This window comes from Vigna angularis, chromosome 6 (assembly GCF_016808095.1).
Source record: "Vigna angularis cultivar LongXiaoDou No.4 chromosome 6, ASM1680809v1, whole genome shotgun sequence".
Classification (NCBI taxonomy): Eukaryota; Viridiplantae; Streptophyta; class Magnoliopsida; order Fabales; family Fabaceae; genus Vigna; species Vigna angularis.
In genome coordinates, this window is record NC_068975.1 from 1,811,374 (window position 1) to 1,834,938 (window position 23,565).

At 35.3% G+C, this 23,565-nt stretch overlaps 1 protein-coding gene across 1 annotated transcript; it reads right to left on the reverse strand.

Moving 5' to 3' along the window:
• Positions 1–237: 237 nt before the first annotated feature.
• Positions 238–23,150, reverse strand: LOC108342783 (long chain acyl-CoA synthetase 8). Its single transcript, XM_017580581.2, has 12 exons — positions 23,039–23,150; positions 22,046–22,617; positions 21,857–21,937; positions 21,470–21,736; positions 20,970–21,101; positions 20,715–20,888; positions 13,493–13,722; positions 12,656–12,773; positions 4,245–4,376; positions 3,984–4,118; positions 3,661–3,867; positions 238–564 (listed from the first exon to the last, which is right to left on the reverse strand). Exons 2-12 carry the CDS (start codon positions 22,574–22,576, stop codon positions 400–402), a joined length of 2,172 nt encoding a protein of 723 aa, XP_017436070.1. The 5' UTR covers positions 22,577–22,617; positions 23,039–23,150; the 3' UTR covers positions 238–399.
• Between the last annotated feature and the right edge of the window lie 415 nt (positions 23,151–23,565).

Here is a 23,565-nt window from a genome sequence, read left to right on the forward strand (position 1 = left end):
CTCCACTACCATAAATCAATAAATCACCTAAAATATTTATAACGATTCAGTTCTGTTTATTTTCTAAACCAACTCTATATTGGACTTACTGATCGTAAAAAATAATTAAATAAAAAGAAATATTTTTAAAATTTATGTTAAATATAAATTATAATAGACATGTACTTCTAAAAATAATATTATTTTAATTTTTAAATATAATTAGTATTTAATAAAATGAATTAGGACAAAATAATATAAGCCAGTTCAGACACACTTGTTTACTGTCATCTCAGTGGCAAGAATTAATGTTCACATACAAGTAATCATGGAGTATGATTTTATTATGTCACAAATTACACAATTTGTATTTTGGAGGCAAAATGACATTATTGAATAAAAAGATAGATGTTACATGTTTCATGCATACAGCTTCAGAAGATCATCTTTGAATTTGGCTTTCAGCTGCTCTCTCTTTATCTTGAGAGCAGCAGTCACTAATCCAGATTCAGGAGTCCATGGATCAGCCAGCAACTTGATCTTTGCAGGGATTTCAGATTTTTCCAGCTTTGCAGATTTTCCAACCTGAAGAGATCAAATCAAGGAAATGAGGCATCAACCATGCAGCACATACAATGGCTATAGACTTGTGGTCCAATTGGATGAACTTTTCCATACACACTTACGGAAAGAAAAGAAAATAGATTGACCAAAGGCCAACTCCTCTACCTTAAACTAAAGTTACTTGATTTAGAAAAATTTAGATTTGATTCCTATTGGTTTTAATTTTGTATATTTAATTCTTAATATTTACCGTATCTTGATTTTATTACTAGAATATCAAATCCACAATCTTAGGTGTTTATTTCTAGAATAGAAAGTGCCTTTTCCAAATTTATCCAGTTAGTATATATATATATATATATATATATATATATATATATATATATATATATATATATATATATATATATATATATATATATATATATATATATATATATATATATAAAATATGTAATGAGACGGAATATGAGAAATTATTTTCTTCTAATAATGAGAGATCCTAATCCTTGAGAGCCTATAAACTGTGTATATCTCAAAACGCAGCTTTTGTTGATGTTATTATGTGGTCTCTATTACGGCTTTCATTGCCGCAAGATTCATTCTTCCCACATAGTTGTAATGGCTGAAATGGAAAATAGAAACAAACCCTACAATGCAGTAGAATTGAGGAATGGAGTATGGTGAAGAGGAGGTCAAGCAGGACATGTTGATGTTATTCTCCATGTTGTGGTTCTTAAAAATCAAGAAGGATCTATTCAACTCAATCATTTTTGGTAAATTGAATGTCTCAAATACATCTTTCACCCACGGCTGAATTTTAGATTCTGATGTCACTGGTTGTATAACAACTCTTCCTAATTTTTTTTTCCAAGCAACAAAAATTAATGGAAATATGATAATTTTAGCTGGCCAAGATGTCCAAATAAACCTAACCATAATTCTAAAAAATGTGCTACAAGTTTCCTAAGCTGTCCACAAATTTTATATCTATACAAAAACTTACCAAAGATCTCTAATGTAATGTGGTTTTTTATAACAACTCTTGTATATTGTAGGACAAAACATCGGAGAGGAAAATAATGAAATGGTCTTTACTAGCATTGTCTCTGGCAAAGCTTTTCTTGTCCACCACTAACCTCAATGATGGCAAACAACAATAGTGATGACGACAATTAACAAGGCAGCATAAACAAAACTCCCGAGAACAAGAACTCTAAGATCGAAAACTCTAATACAAACTTGAACTGTGTAAGAAAAACAAAATCATTTTATTGATAATAATCACACCTGTTATACTTTTATCATTTCTATTGAATATAGTGAAATTTGTTTCTGTTGAATATACACGTACTCTATTTATGATAAAAAAAAATATAGACTAAACTCAAAATATAAATAAAAAATAATAAACTAACTAAAGATAAAAATAAGATAAAAATAATATATCTAAAACTTTCTCTCGAACTGATGTATTTAAATTGTATATGTATCAAGCTTCTTACTAATACAATCAATAAAATCAATAAAGACTTAGTAAAAAGACATAGAAGACGAAATACAAACCCAAGATACCCTCAAATCTGGAAAGTTACTCTATATAAATCTCTTTTTGCAAGTCGTCGTTGAAAAATGCATTATCGACATCCAATGGATAAAAATTCCATTGTTGAAAAGCATCACGGCTATAAATAAATTAACAAAAACCATCTTTGCCATTAGAGAAAACATATTATATATATACACACACACATATATATATATATATATATATATATATATATATATATATATATATATATATTCACACATATATATATATATATATATATACATATGCACACAAATATACACATATACACATATACACACATATATACATATATACACACATATATACACATATACACACACATATATACATGTATGCATATGCATACATATACATGGAAGGGTCAAACGTATCAATGATAGAAGAGACAATAGCGGAACAAACCATGGACAAACAAGAAAGAGAAATCCTTGAAACTATGGAGAATAATATTGGACACCAGTGGACAACTATGAAACTTTAACTAAGATGACTTTGACAAAGAGATTACCATCAGTAGTGGACGACAGCCAATAGTGGCTGAAAGTGACAAACTACGGCAAACTAGGTTGCCAAACAACGAATGGTGGCCTGCAGTGGTGGACAATGATAGATTGCAAGGACTAGATTGTCATCAGTAACAGATAGAGCCTGTAGTGGTGAACAACGATAAACTAAAGGGACTAGATTGTCATCAGTAACAAATGGGGCCTGTAGTGGTGAACAATGATAAACTAAAGGGATTAGATTGAACCATATAGATACAGACTCCCCTCACAGCAAATAGCGGAAATGACAATGCGTCGATAACAGACAGTGAAGGTGGAAGATCTGGCTCTTCAAAAGAATGGTCTCTATTATTCATCAAAGCACCTAGAAACAAACTCTCCCCACGAGAACGTTAGTGAACATAGTGGACAAAGACAATGAACAATGGACAATAATGAAAAAGACATTGTAAATAACTGAAATTAAGAGAGTAGGACTGAGGTACTCAAACACAACTATTGAAAGACAATATTCTTAGGGCGACGGTCGCCGGTCGAAACTAAAACTCCAAAGGTAATAGCGATAGACTGTGGCGGCATCAACAAGGGCAGTAGACGGCGCCCCTACCGACAACGACGGATGTAGTGACCGAGGTGAAATTTTTTTTTTTCTCAAGAGAACCTTAGACTCTAGATACCATGTTGAATATAATAAAAACTATGTATGAAATTAATCTCCCTTATATTATATGCACATAGGATATTGTATTTATAATAAAAGAAATATATACAAATAAGAAATAATAACAAACTAACTAAAAATAAAAAATAAACATAAGATAAAAATAATATATTTAACAATCTCTATTTGTAATACTCAAAACCTTTAATAAGAAAAGAAAATAAAGATACGGTGAAATGAATAGGAAAATTTTGAAGATATTGTTTTCCTGGTTACTAAGAAGATATGGAGATATTTATTTTTTATTCAAATAATATGCTATTTAAAACATATATTTATAGATACCTAACACTAACCTTGGAAATAGCATGCAGAACTTCCTTGACAGTTTGAGGTTTGTTACATAGATCAGGAAAATCTCGGTAATCTATGCCAGCTTGTTGGGCCCACTTCTCCAGCGACTGTTGTGAAGCAACGACTAGAGCCACACAGTAATTGTGAAAGGGATCTGCATAAACCATCATATTGTCTGCATAATCGCATGATGATAATGCTGCCTCAACCTGCATTGAAGTCAAAATGAAAGAAAAGACAATGTTAAGGCCAGAAAAAGTTATGGTGGATCTTGTGTCACTATTTCATCCAGATACCATAATGAACAATGTATAGTTTGAGTTACCTTTCCAAGAGATATATATTCTCCATGTTGAAGTTTGACAATATCTTTCTTCCTATCTATGATTTCAAGACATCCATCAGGGTGGAATTGTCCAATATCACCAGTATAAAACCAGCGCATACCTTTCTCATCAACCTGTAAGAAGTTCAAAAATCAAAAAATGTAGTGTGGCTTAGTATTATGCAAAAACAGATTTAAGAGCAATTAAAGAAAATTATAAAGGAAAAATGACAAGCACACAACTCTAAGTTTGGAAATTACCTTGAACACTTCTTTAGTTTTATCATCATTCTTAAAGTAACCAGCTGTCACACTAAATCCTCCAACTACAATCTCTCCCCTTGGCATTGGCTTATCTGATGTCAGGTACCCTCCTTCTTCCCAAGAAATAAGCTATACAACCACGTTAATAGAGAAATAAGTCCCACCATATAAGCCCTTCTACGTAGCACCAACTCTAAAGTTCTAATACAAACAGATTAAGAGATATGAATTTGATATTTTTCATCAATGTTTTTAAAACCAGACCAGACATTGATTGAATTAGTCAAGGAACTAGTTTAGGTTTAATGGTTCAAGCAGGGTCGAACTTATGAACATTTAAAATACTTATCAAAGTCTAAATAAAAAAACATTATCATACTTAAAATTGAAATATCAATAATATAAATCAATATTTATTAATCATAAGTTTATATAAAATAAGAGAAAATGACTAATATTTTAGGTTTATTTTCCTTAAGGGGAAAAAATTGAGGTATTACTTTTTGTTGACCCAGTTTGACACTAGTTGTTTCCACTAGTTTGACACTAGTTGTTTCCACTAGAATCAACAAACTAGGTATTGGTTTCTTCAAATACAACCATTTCTTGAAAATAAATGACAATCAATCACAATATACTTGGTTTTTTCACGAAAGACCAGATTTTAGCTAATATAGAGGGCAGTTTGATTATAACATACAAATTTAATTTGAATGTGTTATTATACTATAGATACATATAATTGGCTTCTATGGGTTATCTTTGTATTGTATAGTTGTAGGTTCCCTATAATTGTATTTTTCATTTTATGTACAACTCAGTTTGACAGATGACAACTGTCATTAATTGACTTGTATATATAAACTGTCATTAATTGACTTGTATATATAAACTGCTGTACATATCATTCAGTTAGTGATGATGTTATTACAAATAAGTCCAGTTCATTGTTATTTCTCTTTCTTCTTTTTCTTCACTTCATCGAAGATGGTATCTAGAGCAACTTTTTCATTGATCCAAATTCTTCTAGCTCCGCTTCCAGTTTCTCATGAACATCGTTGTTGTTCATCTAGCTCCGCTTCCACTTGTTGAGTTGATTGGTGATTTGTTCAAATTAAAATTTGTTCTTCATTCGTGTGTTCTGTCTCATTTTCGCTTTAGCCTAGTTTCTCTTCAACAAATTATTCCAATTTTGATTTGTGTTGAGCTTTGATCTCTTAGTTGCGTTTCAATGGTGAATTGTAATCACTCTTGGTTTCTACACTGTTCTATCGGTATTTGTCTTGACCTAGTTCATCATCGTTTCTCTATTGTTTAATTGTTGAATTGCTCGTTCTTCCTTTTCCTCTTCGTGCAACTGTACTTCTTGAATATAGTAAAACTAGGTATACAATGGGTGTAGGAGAGAAGGAAACAAATTAGGAATTAGTTGTTAGTTGGTTAGTTGGTTGGGAGGCCTTTATAAGAGGGAGGTCTTGTGTCATATTTAGCTTTGATAATTTTTTTGTGTAGACAGGAGGTTATTCCTATGGAGCGAGAGTGCTCCCTTGTGAGTTGGGTGTTGTACAGTGTATTCTTGATTACCAGAATAATATATTGTTTTTGTCCAGTATTATGTGTGTGTGTGTGCTGTTTTGAGTGATAGATAGATTTCTTGACCAAAGAAGTCTATCAAATTGGTCTGGCCTGCCATATCAAGAACTAATCAAGAAAGGGTGGAAGCATGGAAGGAAGACACAATACCTTGGAGAGGAGGGCCAACAAACGGGAAATCAAGATTCACATAAAGGGCTCAGAAAGAAGTAAGAAATATGTCATGAAAGGAAAGAAAAACGCAAAAATGGGTAGGGATGTTGTGAAAGATAGCCTACTAGACATCAAGAAAGCCAAGAAACCCTCGTATGGAGGTGACCAAAGGATCAACAGCAAAGAAAATGTACTCCAGAGGTTCAAGACCTGGCACCAAAAATCCAAGAACCTTTCTTGGAAAAATCTGGCAACAACTCTACTAAGGATAGTTGAAGGGAACAAGAGAAGCATGTTATGTGAGAGTTGGGCAGCAGTAACACAGATTGGAGTGTGGAAATTATACGTGAGAGTTTGAAAGTAGATGGAGGTAACCTTGTGAATCATTCAAATCTGGTTAGATCTTCATTTCATTTTCCCGGAACTGGATTTAGTAATGATATGTGGTCGAAGAAAGTTTTTCGCTTTCAGTCACTCTCTAGTCATATTGTTAAATCTAGTTTTGCTGGAAATAAGGGAGCAGCTGCCGAAAGTGTTGTTGCTACCGTATCAAGATCGCCTATTCTGTGTTGATGTTTCCCTCCCAAGCAGCTATCCTACTGTACCCCGGAAAGTCCACTACCACTCTGGTAGGTTTCGGCTCAAACCAAAAAGAAGTCATTGGTTTTCCAAGTCTTTTTGTTGGAAGCAGTTCTTATCATTAATGGAACAAAAGAAGTCAACAAGTCTCTCCTATCATCCACCACCCAAGCCTCCAAACCTGAATTTACAAGCAATAGCCAGAGGGTTTCCTTTATATGATAACACGTTGATGAAGATGAGCCATGAGATCAAGTTTCACGATTCCAACCTTGAGGACAAGGTTGTTTTGGCAGCAGAAACAAATTAGGAATTAGTTGTTAGTCGGTTAGTTGGTTAGGGTCCTTTATAAGAAGGCATGGAGGTCTTGTGTCAGATTAGCTTTTGAGAGGGAGAGTGCTCCCTTGTGAGTTGGGTGTTGTACAATGTATTCTTGATTACCAGAATAATATACTGTTTTTTCCAGTATTCTCTGTGTGTGCTGTTTTGAGTGATAGATAGATTTCTTGGCCAAAGAAGTTTATCAGTATATGATTAATCTTCCTTGTGTCTAAAACACATATAGAGAATATATTTATAATGAAGAATGATACAAGTATGTATGACAACCAAACATAAATATGGTAAATAAAAGATATTGTTTAAAAACAATATCAACAATATCTACCATCAAACAATATTAAAAGATTACAAGATTACATTTCCCATTAACATAAAACACAATATATCTAATATTCCTCCTCAAGCTGGTGTATATAAATCATATGTACCAAGTTGTTATAAATATAATCAATTCTCGATCCCATTAAAGACTTAGTGAAAATATTTGCTAACTGATCATTTGAGTTAACAAACTCAATCTTGATGTCTCCAGATATAATCTTCTCTCAAATGAAATGAGAGTCACTTTTAATGTGTTTGGTCCTTTCATAAAAGACAAGATTAGAACTGATATGAAGAGCCACCTGATTGTCATATATAACTATCATTTGAGTGACATCTCAAAATTGTAACTTTCTAAGCAAGTGCTTAAGTCAAACAAGTTCACAAGTAGTTAAAATTATAGCTCTATATTTTGCTTTTGCACTAAATCTTGTCACAACACTTTGTTTCTTGCTCTTCTAAGAAATCAAGTTACCACCAATAGTGATACAATACCTAGAGGTAAATCTTCTATCAAAAAGAAAATCATGTCCAATCAACATCTGAATAGCAAACAACTTTTGTATAGTTATTGGAACCATATAATAAACATTTTTCAAGAGATCCTAATCCTTTAATGTACTTTAATATATGAATGAATGCATTCAAATGATCTTCACATAAAGAACTAGAAATTGACTCACCACACTAACTGCAAAGCAAATGTTAGGATGAGTAACTATATGGTATTTTACTTTCCCAACCAATCTTCTAGACTGCTCAAGATCTAAAATACGCTCCCCCTAATTTTGTAGGAGTTTGGTATTAGGATCCATGAGTGTGTCAACAGGTTTTGAATTCATCAACCCAATTTCCTCCAAAATATCCAATGCATACTTCCTATGAGATATAACAATATCATCATTGGATTGTGCTACCTCACTACCCAAGAAGTATGACAAAGGTGTTGTTCATCTGGGAGATGCCATGGTGGTCACTGCCTGTCAGAACAATGTCATCAACATATAATGTTAAATAGACACCTCTAGCACTTGAGTGACAGTAAAAGACTGAATGATCTACCTCACTTTGAGTCATACAAAATTGTTGAACCACGCTACTAAATTTGTCAAACCAGGTCCTAGGAGACTGTTTTAGGCAATATAAAGATTTGCAAAGATGATATTTCAATCCAAAAGACTTTAGAAGTGGATTTTAAGCCTAACTCAACTCCATAAAACTAGCTTGTAAGGTGAGGTTGCACCCACTTATATACTCTACATTGACCTTATCTCTAGTCGATGTGGGACTTCCAACACACAACACACATTCCTCATGTCCAAGAATATAGATCTCGTGTGTGGAACTAGACATTAATGGGTGGTTCAATACCGAGTGGAATAATGTCAAAAAAACAACAAATCTTACTAGGATAAGCTTTAACAATGACTCTAATACCATATTGAATATAGTAAAACTAGGTATAGGATTAATCTCCCTCGTGTCTAAAACACACATAGGATAATATATTTATAATGAAGAATGATACAAGTATATATATGACAACTGTTGAAATGTATTAAGTTTATGTTGTTTTGTGAGTGTGTACCCAACTTAAGAGGTGGGTTGTATTCTGTCCATAGTCCCTCATTAATTTCTGGATCTGAGAAAGGTTCACCATGGTCCCTCATTAATTTTTTATTTGAGTCCATAGGACTATCAATGGGCTTGCAATTTGTCAAACCTGTTTCCTCCAAAATATCAAGGGCATATTTTCTTTTTCTTTGTGAAATGATGACTCCTTCAATACCAAGGAAGTATTTCAAACGACCTAAGTCTTTGGTTTGGAAGTGGTTGAACAAATGATCCTTTAATTGAGCAATTCTCGCAACATCATTTCCTGTAATCACAATATCATCAACATAAACCATAAGATAAACACATTTATCAGGAGTAGAATGCCCATAAAATACTGAATGATATGCTTCACATCGTTTTAATCCAAATTGTTGCACAACATGGCTAAATTTACCAAACCAAGCTCGAGGTGATTGTTTCAAGCCGTAGGGTGAACGACGTAATTTACAAACTAACTTAGACTCCCCTGAGCAACACGACTAAATCCAGGAGGTTGCTCCATGTATATCTCCTCTTCCAGATCACCATGAAGAAAGACATTTTTAATGTCCAATTGGTGAAGTGGCCACTGTCTAATGGCAGCCATGGCAAGAAATAGACAAACACTACTGATTTTGGCCACAGGAGAAAAAGTATCACAATAGTCGAGACCATAAACCTGAGTATATCCCTTTGCGACTAGACGAGCTTTAAGACGATCAATGGCACCAGTAGGACCAACTTTAATAGCATATACCCATCTGCATCCCACGGGTTTCTTATCAGGAGGAAGAGGTACAAGTTCCCAAGTGCCACTATTGTCAAGTGCCTGCATTTCATCAATCATGACTTGTCGCCATCCAGGGTGATCAAGTGCCTCATGAACATTATTAGGAACTTTGATGTTAGAAAGGGAGGAAACAAAGGAGAAATATGTAGGAGACAGACGATGGTAACTTAAAAAATTATAAACAGGATAAGGATTACGAGTAGATCGAATACCTTTTCGAAGAGCAATAGGCCAAGCCTGATTTGAGTCAAGAGAGGACGAGGAGGATGAAGGATCCATGGTCTGGGAATCTGTTGGAGAAGGAGCTGAGTCTCGAGGATCTTCAGGCAAGGAGGAAGGTGGTTGAACAATATCTTGTGCATTCTGAGTTTGAGCTGAAATGGAGAAGCGGGAATGACCAAGGGATCACATGATGGTATAGGAAGCATCTCTTCAACAGATGAACGATCCTCCTTGGAAGACAAGAAGAAGGGTGTATCCTCAAAAAAGGTGACATCAGAAGACATATAATACCTTCTTGTGGAGGAAGAATAACATCTATATCCTTTTTGAATGTGAGAATATCCCAAAAAGACACATTTAATAGACTTGGGAGAAAGTTCATCAGGGAGACATTATGAACAAAACAAGTGCTCCCAAAAACACGTGGAGAGACATGGTAAAGAGGATCATTTGGAAAAATTACGGAGTGAGGAACTTTATTGTCAAGAGATGAAGAAGGCATCCTATTGATCAAAAAACAAGAAGTGAGGATTGCATCCCCCAATGATGAACAGGAACATTAGTATTTAACATAAGAGAACGTGCTGTTTCAATGAGATGTGTATTCTTTCTCTCAGCTATGCCATTTTGTTGTGGAGTGTGAGGACATGTTGACTGATGTAAAATTCCTTTGGAAGATAAAAATGAAGAAAATGCAGCAGAAAAATATTCCTTAGCATTATCACTTCTGAGAATTTTATTTGTCTTTCCAAATTGATTCTTAATTTCATTAACAAAGGACATAAAAATGACTAAAAGTTCAGATCTCTCTTTCATAAGATAAACCCACGTACATCGAGAAAATTCATCAATGAAGGTTACAAAATAGTTAAAACCAAAGGAAGTAACTCGACTCGGTCCCCAAATATCAGAGTGAATGGTAGAAAAAATAGGCTTACATCATGTCTCAGATTTCTTTGGATAAGAAGATCTAACATGTTTTCCTAACTGACAAGACTCACAATCTAAGACAGGAATGTGTTTAAGACTTGGAACCATCAACTTCAGCTTAGACAAATTTGGGTGACCCAAACGATCACGTAAAATTTTAGGAGATGAAGTTGAAATGCAAGAAACAAAAGAGGTAGGTTTTAGGAAATACAGTCCTCCTGACTCATATCCTTCTCCAATTCGACGACCCGTACCATGTTCCTGTATGACAAAGGAAGTAGCAGTAAAGGTTATAGAACAATTTAATGAACGTGTCAATTGACTCAAGGAGATTAAATTATAAGGACAATGAGGAATATACAAAACAAAATTTAAGTTTAGTGAAGGAGATAAGGACACTTTGCCAATTCCTTGAGATGTCAATTTGGATCCATTGGCAACAGTAACTAACTGAGGAACTTTTTGAGAGGTAATGAAGGAAAATAAACGAGTGTTACCAGACATTCCACAGATTGTGAGATACATGCAGTTGACACACTTGGCACTGAAGGAAACTGACAAAGGCCAGTGGATTTGTCAGACTTGTATCTCAAAAATTCTTGATACTCTTCATTTGAGATTCTTGATTCGTATAAGCATTGCACATACCCACTTCGACTACCATGGCCTCCTCGATTAACTCCTCTCCTTGAAGTGGCAGATAAGGAGAAATTAATTTTAGTAAAGGATGTCATTCTAAATCTGTGAGTAGGATCCAAAACAGAGACAAGGTCTTATGACTATGGGAAATCAGAATCCTTGTCCAACCATACTAAGAAATGAAGCTCATCAACAGTAGACTGTGAAATCTGGTATTAATGAGGAAGAAGGCTCAATATGGAAAACTGAATCTGGTTCCACAAGTAATGAAGCGTAACAACATTGAGGGAGAAACTCAGCTTGAGGGAGAAAACCCTAGGTGCAAACAACAGCCACCAAAACAGCGAAGCAAGTGCCAAAACACGCTCAGGAAGCTACGGCGAAACTGTCTGCAGTGGCGCAGTGTCGATCTGACACCGAGAAGGCGGCGCATGAGGAACATGTGCTAGAGACTTGCCGGAGAGAAGCGGTGCATGGAGGAGCGTGCGGAGGTTTCTGAGGAAGCGACCACCAGGGTTGGGTCGCGCTTCTCGGGGCGAACCTAACCCTTAACTTTGCCTGACAAACTGCGACGGCGGACGGCGGCAGACAGCGGCGGACGGCGACGGCGATAGCAGCAACGGCGGCGAAAAGTGGCGGCGACAGCAGTGGCACACTGGGTCTGGCTCTTGATACCATGTTAGAGAACTAACTGAGACATTTTATTCATTCATATATTCCTAACAAGGTTATGGTATTCTATATATATAGAATACCATGACAACCCACCTCTTAAGTTGGGTACACACTCACAAAACAACATAAACTTAATACATTTCAACAACAACCAAACATAAATATGGTAAATAGAAGATATTGTCAAAAAAACCAAATGTCGTGCTCTCACTCATATTAAGTTTGGGAGAAAATTCATGAATACTTTAGTCTTCAAACCAAATGTAGTGCTCATGAGCTTTGTAATGCTATGAGAGCTGTCAAATTGGATTCCAAATCTATGGAAGCAAAGATTAAACCTAGCTCTAAATACCATGTTGAAATAAAAGAGAAAGAAGCATAGACCGAATCCCTAATGCGTGTAGAACACATAGAGTTATGCATTTCTAAATAGGAAAATATAAAGAAATGGACCTAAGTCTTTTACATCTAACATATGGCATACCTTAATGTATGCAACAAGGAAGTGATGGGACAGAAAAATATAAAGAAATGGACTTAAACCCATTAAGTCTAATATATGCCATACCTTAATGTAACAACAAGGAAGTGGAGGACCGACGCGTCCCACACTGTAGTCATCCCACTCTGAGAATGCAGCTCCAGCAAATGTTTCAGTCAAGCCATATCCTTGCCCAATAGGAGCCCTATAACAACACAATAAGTACATATTGTTAGTGTATATTGGTTAAAGTTAAGGGTGGATAGACGAGCCTAGGTACATGGATGTGTTCATTAGATTGTAAACAGGTAGAGAACTTAGGGTCAATAAGACTCTTCCCGTATTTCAGTGTGAATAAAATTACTATCAATCTATCATCAATGTTTTTTCAGTCATAATTAAATATGGAAAGTCCTATTAAAAGTAATCTAAACACACTCTCAAGTATTGTGTAAGACACAATAAAGATATTACAAGGTATTTGATGGATAAAAGTGCCCCTCATATTAGTCCCTCAATTATTTGAAATGTCAACTTCTAGGTTTTTATGGAGAATTGAATCAATGACAGAATCTCTGAACATTATAGGTTGCTGACAAATTAAATCTACAAGGAATTTCAGTGGCAAGCTTTAGAAGCGGGTGGAAAAAAGAGTACGAGGAACTGCATATGGAGCCTAAACTTTTAGAAAGGGATGATGTAGTAAGGTAAACATAACAATGGAGGACCAAACCAAAGCTCCCAACATAAAATTGCTCACGTTCTTTCACCCTACATGCATGATATCAAAATAATTGATTTTCTATCATCAAAGACCATATAACTGAACACTTGACAGTATTTCTTTTTACACACACACATATATATTAAAACACCAGTCAATTTCAACCAAGTATTATGTAGTATAAAAATGGGAACCATTACCCCATGCAGATATTGATGAAGTATTGTGAATCTCCAGATAAAGGAGCTCCCCCGCAAAGCATAAATCGGAGCTGGCCTCCAAGTGCAGAACGAATTTGTTTAAAGACAATGGTATCCCACACAAACTTTTCCAATCCCCAAGCCCCAAGCCAACTTCCTTTTACAGCAGCCAGTCGGCGCTTATAAGCAAAATGGAAAAGATTCTTCACAAGGCCCCCTTTCTGCTCAACCTACATAAAATGTATGAAATGGTAAGAAAGAGAATAACCAGTTAGCAACTAGTTTAATTAAAAACATTTAATACCAGCAAGAGCTGAAAAAGTTGATGTGAATGTGTAGACAAATTGTTAGATATATTATATTTATCTTATCTATATCTTTTATTTTTAGTTCGTTTGTTATTATTCCTTATTTTTTCTATTATAAATAGAGTATCTTATGTGTATATTCAACACAAGGAAGATTAATCTCATACATAGTTTTCACTATATTCAACATGATATCTAGGCCTAAGGTTCTTTTGAGAATAAAAGCTTTATGTTGTCAATGCTACTACACTCACCACTGCCCGCGACACCATCGTCTACCACTACCATCGTTGGAGTTTTAGTTTCAACTAGCAACCACATGATTTTGATTGTCTCAAAGGTGACCATTGTGCAGTCAACGGTCGTCCTAAGAAGTTTGTAGTTTTCTACAGTGTCTTTTTCACTGTTGTCCACTATCCACTGTCATTATCCACCATTGTACCCCGTGAGAGGAAGTCCGTTTCTAGGTGCTTTGATGAATAAAGGAGACCATTCTTTTGAAGAGCCAGATCTTCCACCTTCACTGTCTGTCATCGGTGCACTATCATTCCGCCATTCACTGTGAGGGAGAGTCTATTTCTATGTGGTCCAATCTTAGACCTTGCAGTCTATTGCTATCCACCACTACAGGCCACCATCCACTGTTATTGGCAACCTAGTATGTCGTGGTTTGTCACTTTCAAGCCACTACTGGTCATTGTCTACTACTAATGGTAATCTCCTTTGTCAAAGTCATCTTAGTTGAAGTTTCGTGGTTGTCCATTGTGGTCCAATGCTTTTCTCCATATTTTTAGGATTTCGCTCTCCTATTCGTCCATGACTTTTTTCGCTGTTGCCTCTGCTGACCTCTCTTTTTTCACCTATGCATGACTGTATATGTTTTTTCCCAGTGGCAAATATGACTTTTGTTAGATTATTTATAGCCATGGTGGCTCTTCAACAATGGTCTTTTTATACAATGGATGTCCATAATGCATTTCTCAACGACGATTTGCAACAAGAGATTTATAAGGAGCAACCTCCCAGATTTATTGCTCAGGAGAGTCTTCCGGATTGTTATTTGGTTTTCTATGTCGTCTTCGCAAATCATTAACAATTTAGTATCACTTGAGTGCAAATGTAGATATTTTCACTAAGTCTTTATTGATTATATTAGAAACAAGTTTAGTACATCCGAATTGTATACACCAGCTTGAGGGGGAGTATTAGGTATATTATATTTATCTTATCTTTATCTTTTATCCTATGTGTATATTCAACACAAGAGAGATTAATCTCATACATAGTTTTCACTATATTTAATATAAAGGATAAGTACCAAAGCACTTGAGCAACCCACCCCAACCCTTATTTAATGGAAGAATCAGTGAGTGAAGGTCCTGGAGACCCAAAAGAAAGAAGATTAAGTGGTTACAAAATGTTAACGTCTTTTACGTTTAATAAGTTTGTTCCCATTTACCTCTTATAAGGAATAAAAACATTTGTGTTTATCTTTATATTCTTTACAACTTTAATGGGGCCTTTTAAGGTTATTTTCTAGTAGATAGTTAATAGCCCTCTAACACCAAGATGGATTTGCAACAATAAAATATATTAGCTCTCTAAGATGGGTTTGCAACAATAAAATATATTAGCTCTCTAAGATGGGTTTGCAACAATAAAATTGATGACTTGGGTTCAAGCCCAAACTACAATCAAAGGGCCATCACTTGTAGCATGGGATGGGAGCTCCAAGAAAGACTTGAAGAAGCATAAAAAGAGGGAAAAGAGGAGCAATCCATCACGTAATCCATGCATGTAAAACGTGGCTGCTATGTGTAATTTGATCCGTGAGAGGTGCCTGATTATCAGGCTAATGGTTAGGTCGTGGGAAAGCTTGGATCCTTCTATAAATCCATCTTTCCCACCTCATTGTATCTACTTTGAGTTTTATGTAATGAATTGCTGTGGAGATCTCTCCAGCCTCATTATGCTCATTGTCACCGGCTAGAGAAAGACCTCAGCCTCCTCTAGCCACCCTTCCTTAGTTAGGACTCCTAATTAAGCTTTTAGACTCTCCACCACACATCAAACACCTTCACCGAATCACTTCCATTCATATCCAACTTCCATTCTCTGCACATTCATATCTGAAACGATACTGGATAATTCCTTTCCAGTTCTGGTCATTCTGGTCATTGGTTTTGTCCATAGCAAGGCTAGCTTACTTGCATCGAATCCATCCTTACAAAGAATTATTTCATTTCCATTGAATCCCACCGAAAACCGCTTCAGCCTCATATATTCATCAAATCTTCCACTGCCATCAATTTGGTTTTCTCTTCCAATTCGATTGTTGCTCTTGGTTGGTTGCTCAATCTAGAAGAACTGCTCAAGGAACAAGTCATCAAAAATACTTTTGGAGACTGAAGAGGGCAAGCACACTTTTCAAGAGATTCTAGATACCATGTTACACTATAAGAAACAGAGAAACATTGAGCTAAAATTGTGAGTTTTTGCAACAACAAAAGTGATTAATTTATTTTGAAAAAAAAAATCAATAAATAAATAGATGACATTTGTTATCCTCTAGTAACAAAGAGGTGATCCCGGAATAATACAAATATGATCTTGATATTTCTAATTATAATGATATGATCATGCATCCATAATTTTAAAGAAATGATACTTATTTTTTAAATTATAACACTAACTACCTTTCCTTTTTCAATATAATGAAAATTATGTAAGAAATTAATCTCCCTTGCGTTGAATATTCACATAGGGTACTTTATTTATAATAGAGAAAATAGAAAAAATATGGACTAAACCCAAAATACAAATAAAGAATAATAACAAACTAAATAAAGATAAAAGATAAAGATATGATATTTATATAAGATATTTAATAATATAATATATCTAACACTTATCCTCAACTGGTACGTACATATAGTATGTACTAAGTTTGTTATAAATATAATCGATAAAGATTTAATGAAAATATTTATTTTTGCACTCTAGTGATACCAAATTGTCAATTATTTGCGAAGACGACATAAAAGATGACATACGAACCTAAAAGACTCACCTTGAGTAACAAATCCAAGAGGTTGCTCCATATAACTTTCTTCATGCAAATCACCATTAAGGAACTCGAGTTGATAAAGAAGCCATTGCATCATGACTATAAATAAACTAACAAAAGCCATTTTTACCATTGGAGGAAAAGCAAATATGGACAGGTAAGACACACAGGTGATAAAAGAGAGGCCAGAAGAGATAGCAGTGGAAAAAACCATGAAAAAACATGAGAGAAACCCTAAAAATCTAAGATTCTCCAATCAAGGCACCTCAAAGAGGAAAAAAGAGTGAAATCTATGCTCTGAATTATTGCTTGAGAGGAGATGGGATGTGCCATCATGCACAACAGAAAAGGGAGTAGATCCACAATTTCAAAAGGTACTAAGAGCACGTAGGAGCTCCGATGAAGGAGTCCTGGATGGCACGATAGTCGCCTTGCCGAAACGATCAAAATCGTGTGTCGCCAATCAAAACTGAAACTCCAACAGCGACAGTAGAAGGTGCTGGTGGCAAAAGACAGTCTCGGCGATGATAGTGGATGCAGTGGCATAGATGAAAAAAAAAATTCTAAAAGAAGGTTAGGTTCTAGATACCATGTTAAGAAATGGACTTTATGCCTAACTCAACCCCATAAAACCGACTTGTAAGGTGAGGTTTGCACCCACTTATATATTATAAATTGGCCTTATCTCTATTCGATGTGGGACTTCCAACACACCCCTCTCACACCGAGGTATAAACATCATCTTGAGCATGAGACTAGACATTAATGGGTGGTCCGATAACGGTCCGATAGCGGGTTGAACAACATGCCCACAAATGACAAATATCGCTAGGATAGGCTCTAACCATAGCTCTGATACCATGTTAAGAAGTGAACTTTAAGCCTAACTCAACCCCACAAAATCGACTTGTAAGGTGAAGTTTGCACCCACTTATATATTATAAATTAACCTTATCTCTAGTCCACGTGGAACTTCCAACATACCATATTCAACATAGTAAAAGTTATGTATAGGATTAATCTCCGTTATGTTGAATATACACATAAATACTCTATTTATAATAAATAGAAATGTAAACTAAGCTCAAAATAAAAATAAGAAATAATAACAAACTAAAAGATAAAAGATAAAGATAAGATATTTATAAAGATATCTAATAATCTAATATATTTATTTATATTCCTTTTATGTATCCAAGCAACTACTCTCTTTGTCCTAACAAAATTAAATCAAAACTTGAGGTTAGATAAAAAAATAATAGAAAAGCCTTTTAGAAATGGTTCAACTTAAATGGATTTATTGAAACCTTAGTTTTAACCAATCAATAGAATTGTTTTATTTATATAGCGGGCCTTGCTTAATAAAAAAGACTATGCCTAATAAAAAAGACTATGTTGTTGTTACTCATTGTCGTGCCCACACAGACCACTATTATGAAAACATTAAAAGAAAACAAACTGCAATATTTATATTAAAAAATATAATTAAATTCAAAATACGAGCCGATAGGATATAATGGGTGCAGGACAAAAGGAAACAATTTAGGAATTAGTTGTTAGTTGGTTAGTTGATTGGGGCCTTTATAAGAAGACAAGGAGGTCTTGTGTCAGGGAGCTTTTGATATTAGTTGTATAGACAGGAGGTTGTTCCTGTGAAGGGAGAGTGCTCCCTTGAGAGTTGGGTGTTGTACAGTGTATTCTTGATTACCAGAATAATATATTGTTTTTGTCCAGTTTTCTATGTGTGTGTTGTTTGGAGTGATAGATAGATTTCTTGACCAAAGAAGTCTATCAAATTGGTCCAACCTATCGGATCTTTAGGAGAGCAACGTGATGGAAGGAAAACTGAATGCGTTGGAGGGAAGGATGGAAGGAAGAATAAATGCTTTAGAGGGAAGAATGAATGCGCTGGAGACCATCGTGGAGGAATTGAAGGCGGAGACCAAGGAGATGCACCAAGAACTTAAAGAAATCACCAGAATTCTTGGAAGAAGAATTAGGAACCAAGACAGGAGTTTAGAAAGAAGTGAGAAATTTGTCATGAAGGGAAAGAAAGAAGTAAAGAAGGGTAGGGTTGCTAGGCAAGATAGTTTGGTAGACATCAAGAAAGCCAAGGAACCTTCAAATGGAGGAGAAAATTCAAACAGTTGGGAGAAGAAAAGAGAAACAGATATCAGTGCAGAGGACGGTGTTGACGAAGACCATGAGGGGGATGTTGTTACCATTACATCAGGGAGTAGAGTGTCAGAAGTTGTTGTTTTGAGAGTTGATTGTTTTACAGAAATTAGAGGGCAAGATAGGAGAGAAGAAAATATATGTGAAGGGGAAGGCAAAGACGAAAACTATGATGGAAACATTGTTGGTGTTGCTGCTGAGAAAGTTGCAAAATCTACTGCTTTTAGTGGAGATAGTATGGTAGGGTGTGGTGTGTATCTCAAAACAGTGAAGAAGGGGGAAGAAGTTGAAGCTTGGGGTCAAAACAGTGGTGTCAAGGAGTGACCCAGCTGTGGTCTGGGTGTCCATGGGTACATCCACTAGGGTTGTTACAAATCGATATCCTGAAATTACTGATGTTACTGATGTTATAACACCTGCAGAACTAGCTTCTAGCAATGGCCACAAAGGAATTTCCAGGTTTCTTGCAGAATCTTTATTAACTAGCCATCTTGTATTACTCACAATGGTGGAAGGTAAAGATGGTAAGAAAGAAACTTTAGGAATGGAAGCAGTGCAAACAGTTTTAGAGCAAACTCCGATACTTGTGCTTTACAATGTAAAAGGTCACCAGGTCAGAAAGCAGTATAGAACAGTCATATGGTCCATGGGAATCTTGGAAAAGAAGCGGTTCTTATTAATGGAACAGAAGGAGTCAATAATTCTCTCATATCAACCACCACCCCAAGCCTCTAGACTTGAATTGGAGGGTAGTAGCAAATGGGTTCCCTTCATATGACCTGAATTGGAGGGTAGTAGCAAATGGGTTCCCTTCATATGATAACACGTTAATGAAGAGGAGCCATGAGATCAAGTTTCACGGTTCCAACCTTGAGGACAAGGTTGTTATGCTGCAAAGTGTAATGATAGGATATAATGTGATAGGATATAACGGGTGTAGGACAAAAGGAAACAGTTTAGGAATTAGTTGTTAGTTTGTTAGTTGGTTGGGGGCATTTATAAGAAGACATGGAGGTCTTGTGTCAGGGAGCTTTAGATATTAATTGTATAGACAGGAGGTTGTTCATGTGGAGGGAGAGTGCTTCCTTGAGAGTTGGGTGTTGTACAGTGTATTCTTGATTACCAGAATAATATACTACTTTTGTCCAATTTTCTGTGTGTGTGTGTGCGCTCTGTTTGGAGTGATAGATAGATTTCTTGACCAAAGAAGTCTATCACGAGCCTAACATATTCATGAATTGAGCCACTAACTCCAGGGTGTTCTTATGTCAAATTCCATTCTATCCTCTTTTACCCTTGTAAGTTGAGAAAAAAGGAAGAGCACACTCATTTGGTGCAGCTATACAGTTATTTCAAATGGCTTGAGCCCAAAATTAATATTCAACCCAGCTGCACCAAACCAATCCATTCATCTCTTTGCTTAATGCAAAATGAGGGCAGAAATGGCATTTAACCACAAAACATCCATGAGCTAAGGTTGAGGTGAAAAACAATGAAGCACAGCAATACTCTTAAGTTAGCTGTCAATTTATTTTAAACCTATTCTGTAAATGTAAGTGAATTTTATGTAACAAAGGAGACATCTCTGTTGCTGACAAATAATAGAAGGATGGAGAATAAGTAACAATATGTATGAGAGAGTGCCCATGTAGAGCATTGATCTAGTTCACACCTTTTTTACAACTCCATCTCGAATCCGATCAAGAATAGCAGGTACTGCTGTCAATAGTGTGGGCTTCAACACAGTGACATCTCCCTTGGTTCCTTTCTTGATTTTATTAGATGTATCAGTCATAGTCAGAGGAGAGCCATAACCAATTGCACAACCTGCAGCCAGCATTACAGACTGGACAACCACAATAAGTTAGTATTGGGGATAATACCATCAACTACTGCTACAGTTAGAAGAAGGCTAAGAAGACATCACCTCTGCAGCCATTTCAAAAACATGAGCAAGGGGCAAGTATGCCAGGTACACATCCTTGCTACCTAGATTTGGTATCACTGTCATAACCGCTGCTGTAGTGGCTACTATGTTCCCATGAGTAATCATAACACCCTGAATGATTAAAAAATATCAACGCTCAAAATCAAAGGTAAAAACACAGAGCTGTTGGGAATACTCTTAATTCTCAATGTTAGCAGACTAGAAAATTTTAATCATATCTGCAGAATGAGCTAATATGGGTATTGGTTATAATTTACCACCTAAAAACATGTTCACAATAAGGTAATACCAAGACTCAAGTCAATACTCTAACTACCCATGCTTACAACCACAATAGTTAACAGGTATCGAGTTGTTGATACATTTAAAAATCAAAATTTTGGAGTCTGGACAAAATATTTTGCAAGGACGCAGTGAATAATAAATATCAGACACAGAAAGAGACTACACCTAGAACTAAAGTTGAAGAAGAAACAAACCTTTGGCAGACCTGTACTGCCACTTGTGTACATGATAACTGCAGTATCATTCTTGGAAGGCAGGCTTGGCTCAACAGGACTTTCTTTCCCAAGTTTCTCAACTTCAATAAAAGATGCAATTGTCCAACCACTCAAACTTCCTGAGAAAGAATCTTCTTTCTCATCATCTTCAAAGTAAATAACGTTTTGTATAGATGTTAGTCTTGATCTTATTGCATCCAACTTCCTCAACTGCTTGGAGTCACAGATCAGAGTAGATACTTCAGTCTGTCCACATTTCAAAGCTTCAAGTGAGAACATGACCATCACTTTTAGCTACTACAGTCATCAACTGTCAACTACTTTCATCTATTTCTTAAAATTATGCAAGAGATGACAATTTCCTACCTCATTTAGTGAGTGGATCAGGGCATCCTCTCCAAGAGAAGCATAAATGGTAACAACTGTTACATTCTGCCTGAAGCAACCCTGAAGTTTAGTAAGCAAAGGTTTTCATTAAAATTTGTGAATTCAGAACTGTTAAGCCAAAAGGTAATGGAATGACTCATGGAATTAACACAAATATAGCAAATTTACCTGAAGGGCAATGAGCCACTCCGCCCTTGTATCAGAGAAAATAGCAACACGGCTATCCATAACATGGCCTAACTTAAGAAGACCAGATGCAAAATTGGACACACGAGCAAACACTTCTCCATAGGTTTCCCATTCATAGTCTCCTAAATGAAGTTTCTCAAACTTCCTGTCATCACTAGATGTAACGAACTCCCTTTGTATTAGTTTTCTTGTTCCAAGAAATTGATTTTGCGTATATTTATCACATGATTGCTCAAACAGATGAGCCATGGTTGGAGCTCCTTTCCAAGGAACTTCAACCAACTCAGTTTTTCTAGCATTACGTATTGCATAACCTCCCTCACCACTAACTTCAACAGGCACACCTCTTATTTTTCCTTTTTTCTTTGCAAAGAACAGAGCTGAAAACAAAACAGGAACAAGGATGCTTATGACTATGGCTGCCAGAGCTCCACATTCTCCATGATCTTTCCATATGCCACTGATATCTAGACTCTTTAACCACGAGGAACTACCCTTTGGATCAACCATCCTTCAGTCGTCCTTCCTAAGCACAACACAATCTTGATTACCTGAATTAAGAAATTCAAGACAAAGGGAAAACGCTTTATATGGAACCCTCTTCGACTAATAAGAAAACAATACTGATTTGGACCATTGTACATCAAAAATACTTTATTTTTTACAGCAAAAAGAAAAATATATTTTGACCAAAGCAATATAAAAAAAAAATATCAAAACCCAAAGAAGAAGAAGGAAGAAGAGGAAAGAAGAAGAAGAAGAAGAGCAAGCAGCATCGAAGAAAATCAATGGCCTATAGCATTATAAAAAAAGAAACAAGATTCAAACAAGTTCAGCATCAGCTACTAGAACAACAACCAACATCAGCCCCTCAAGAATTTCAAGGCAAAGTATACAACAAAACAATTTCACAACCCCATACAAGAAATTGAAAAATAAAAAGAAAAGATGTTGATCGAACTATAATAATACCTTTGTGAGTAGGATGAAATGTTGTGTGTCTCTCTTTAAGCAGTATTCAACACAGAACCGAAGGAATACAGCATGAAGTGTTGGCATCACAGATATACGATGAAGAATCCACACGACACCTGTAGCGTGACGAGGTTAAGATTAATTACAATATTATTATTATTTTTTGGAGACTCTTTAATAGTTTTTTTTATTTTTTAATACTAATTTGGTCTGTATGATTATTATTTCAGTCTTAATATTTTTTTCAATTTAATTTTAAATTTTATCAATTTTATTTAATTTATTTTTTTATAAATAATTAATGGAATTTAAACAGTCATTTTAAGTTTGTGATTTTTTATTTTATTTTTATTTGTTTAATTTAAAAAAGTATTCATATACCAATTTACTATAATATTACGTGATAATATCAATGTCTAATGTGGTGTCATGTATCATCATTTTATATTTAATTTGATTTCTATATAATTTAATTTAATTTTTGTTTAAAATAAAGTAATTTTTTTAAATTATAATTAAATTTA

What these genes read in the sequence shown, in the direction of transcription:
- LOC108342783 (XM_017580581.2), bottom strand. Translation starts at nt 22,576, where the DNA reads ATGGTTGATCCAAAGGGTAGTTCCTCGTGGTTAAAGAGTCTAGATATC. An exon ending in GCAGTACAGGTCTGCCAAAG is followed by an intron (nt 21,102 to 21,469) that starts GTTTGTTTCTTC and finishes TTAATCATTCAG; the next exon opens with GGTGTTATGATTACTCATGG. An exon ending in TTCCTTGTTGTTACATTAAG is followed by an intron (nt 4,377 to 12,655) that starts GTATGGCATATA and finishes GTGGTTGTATAG; the next exon opens with CTTATTTCTTGGGAAGAAGG.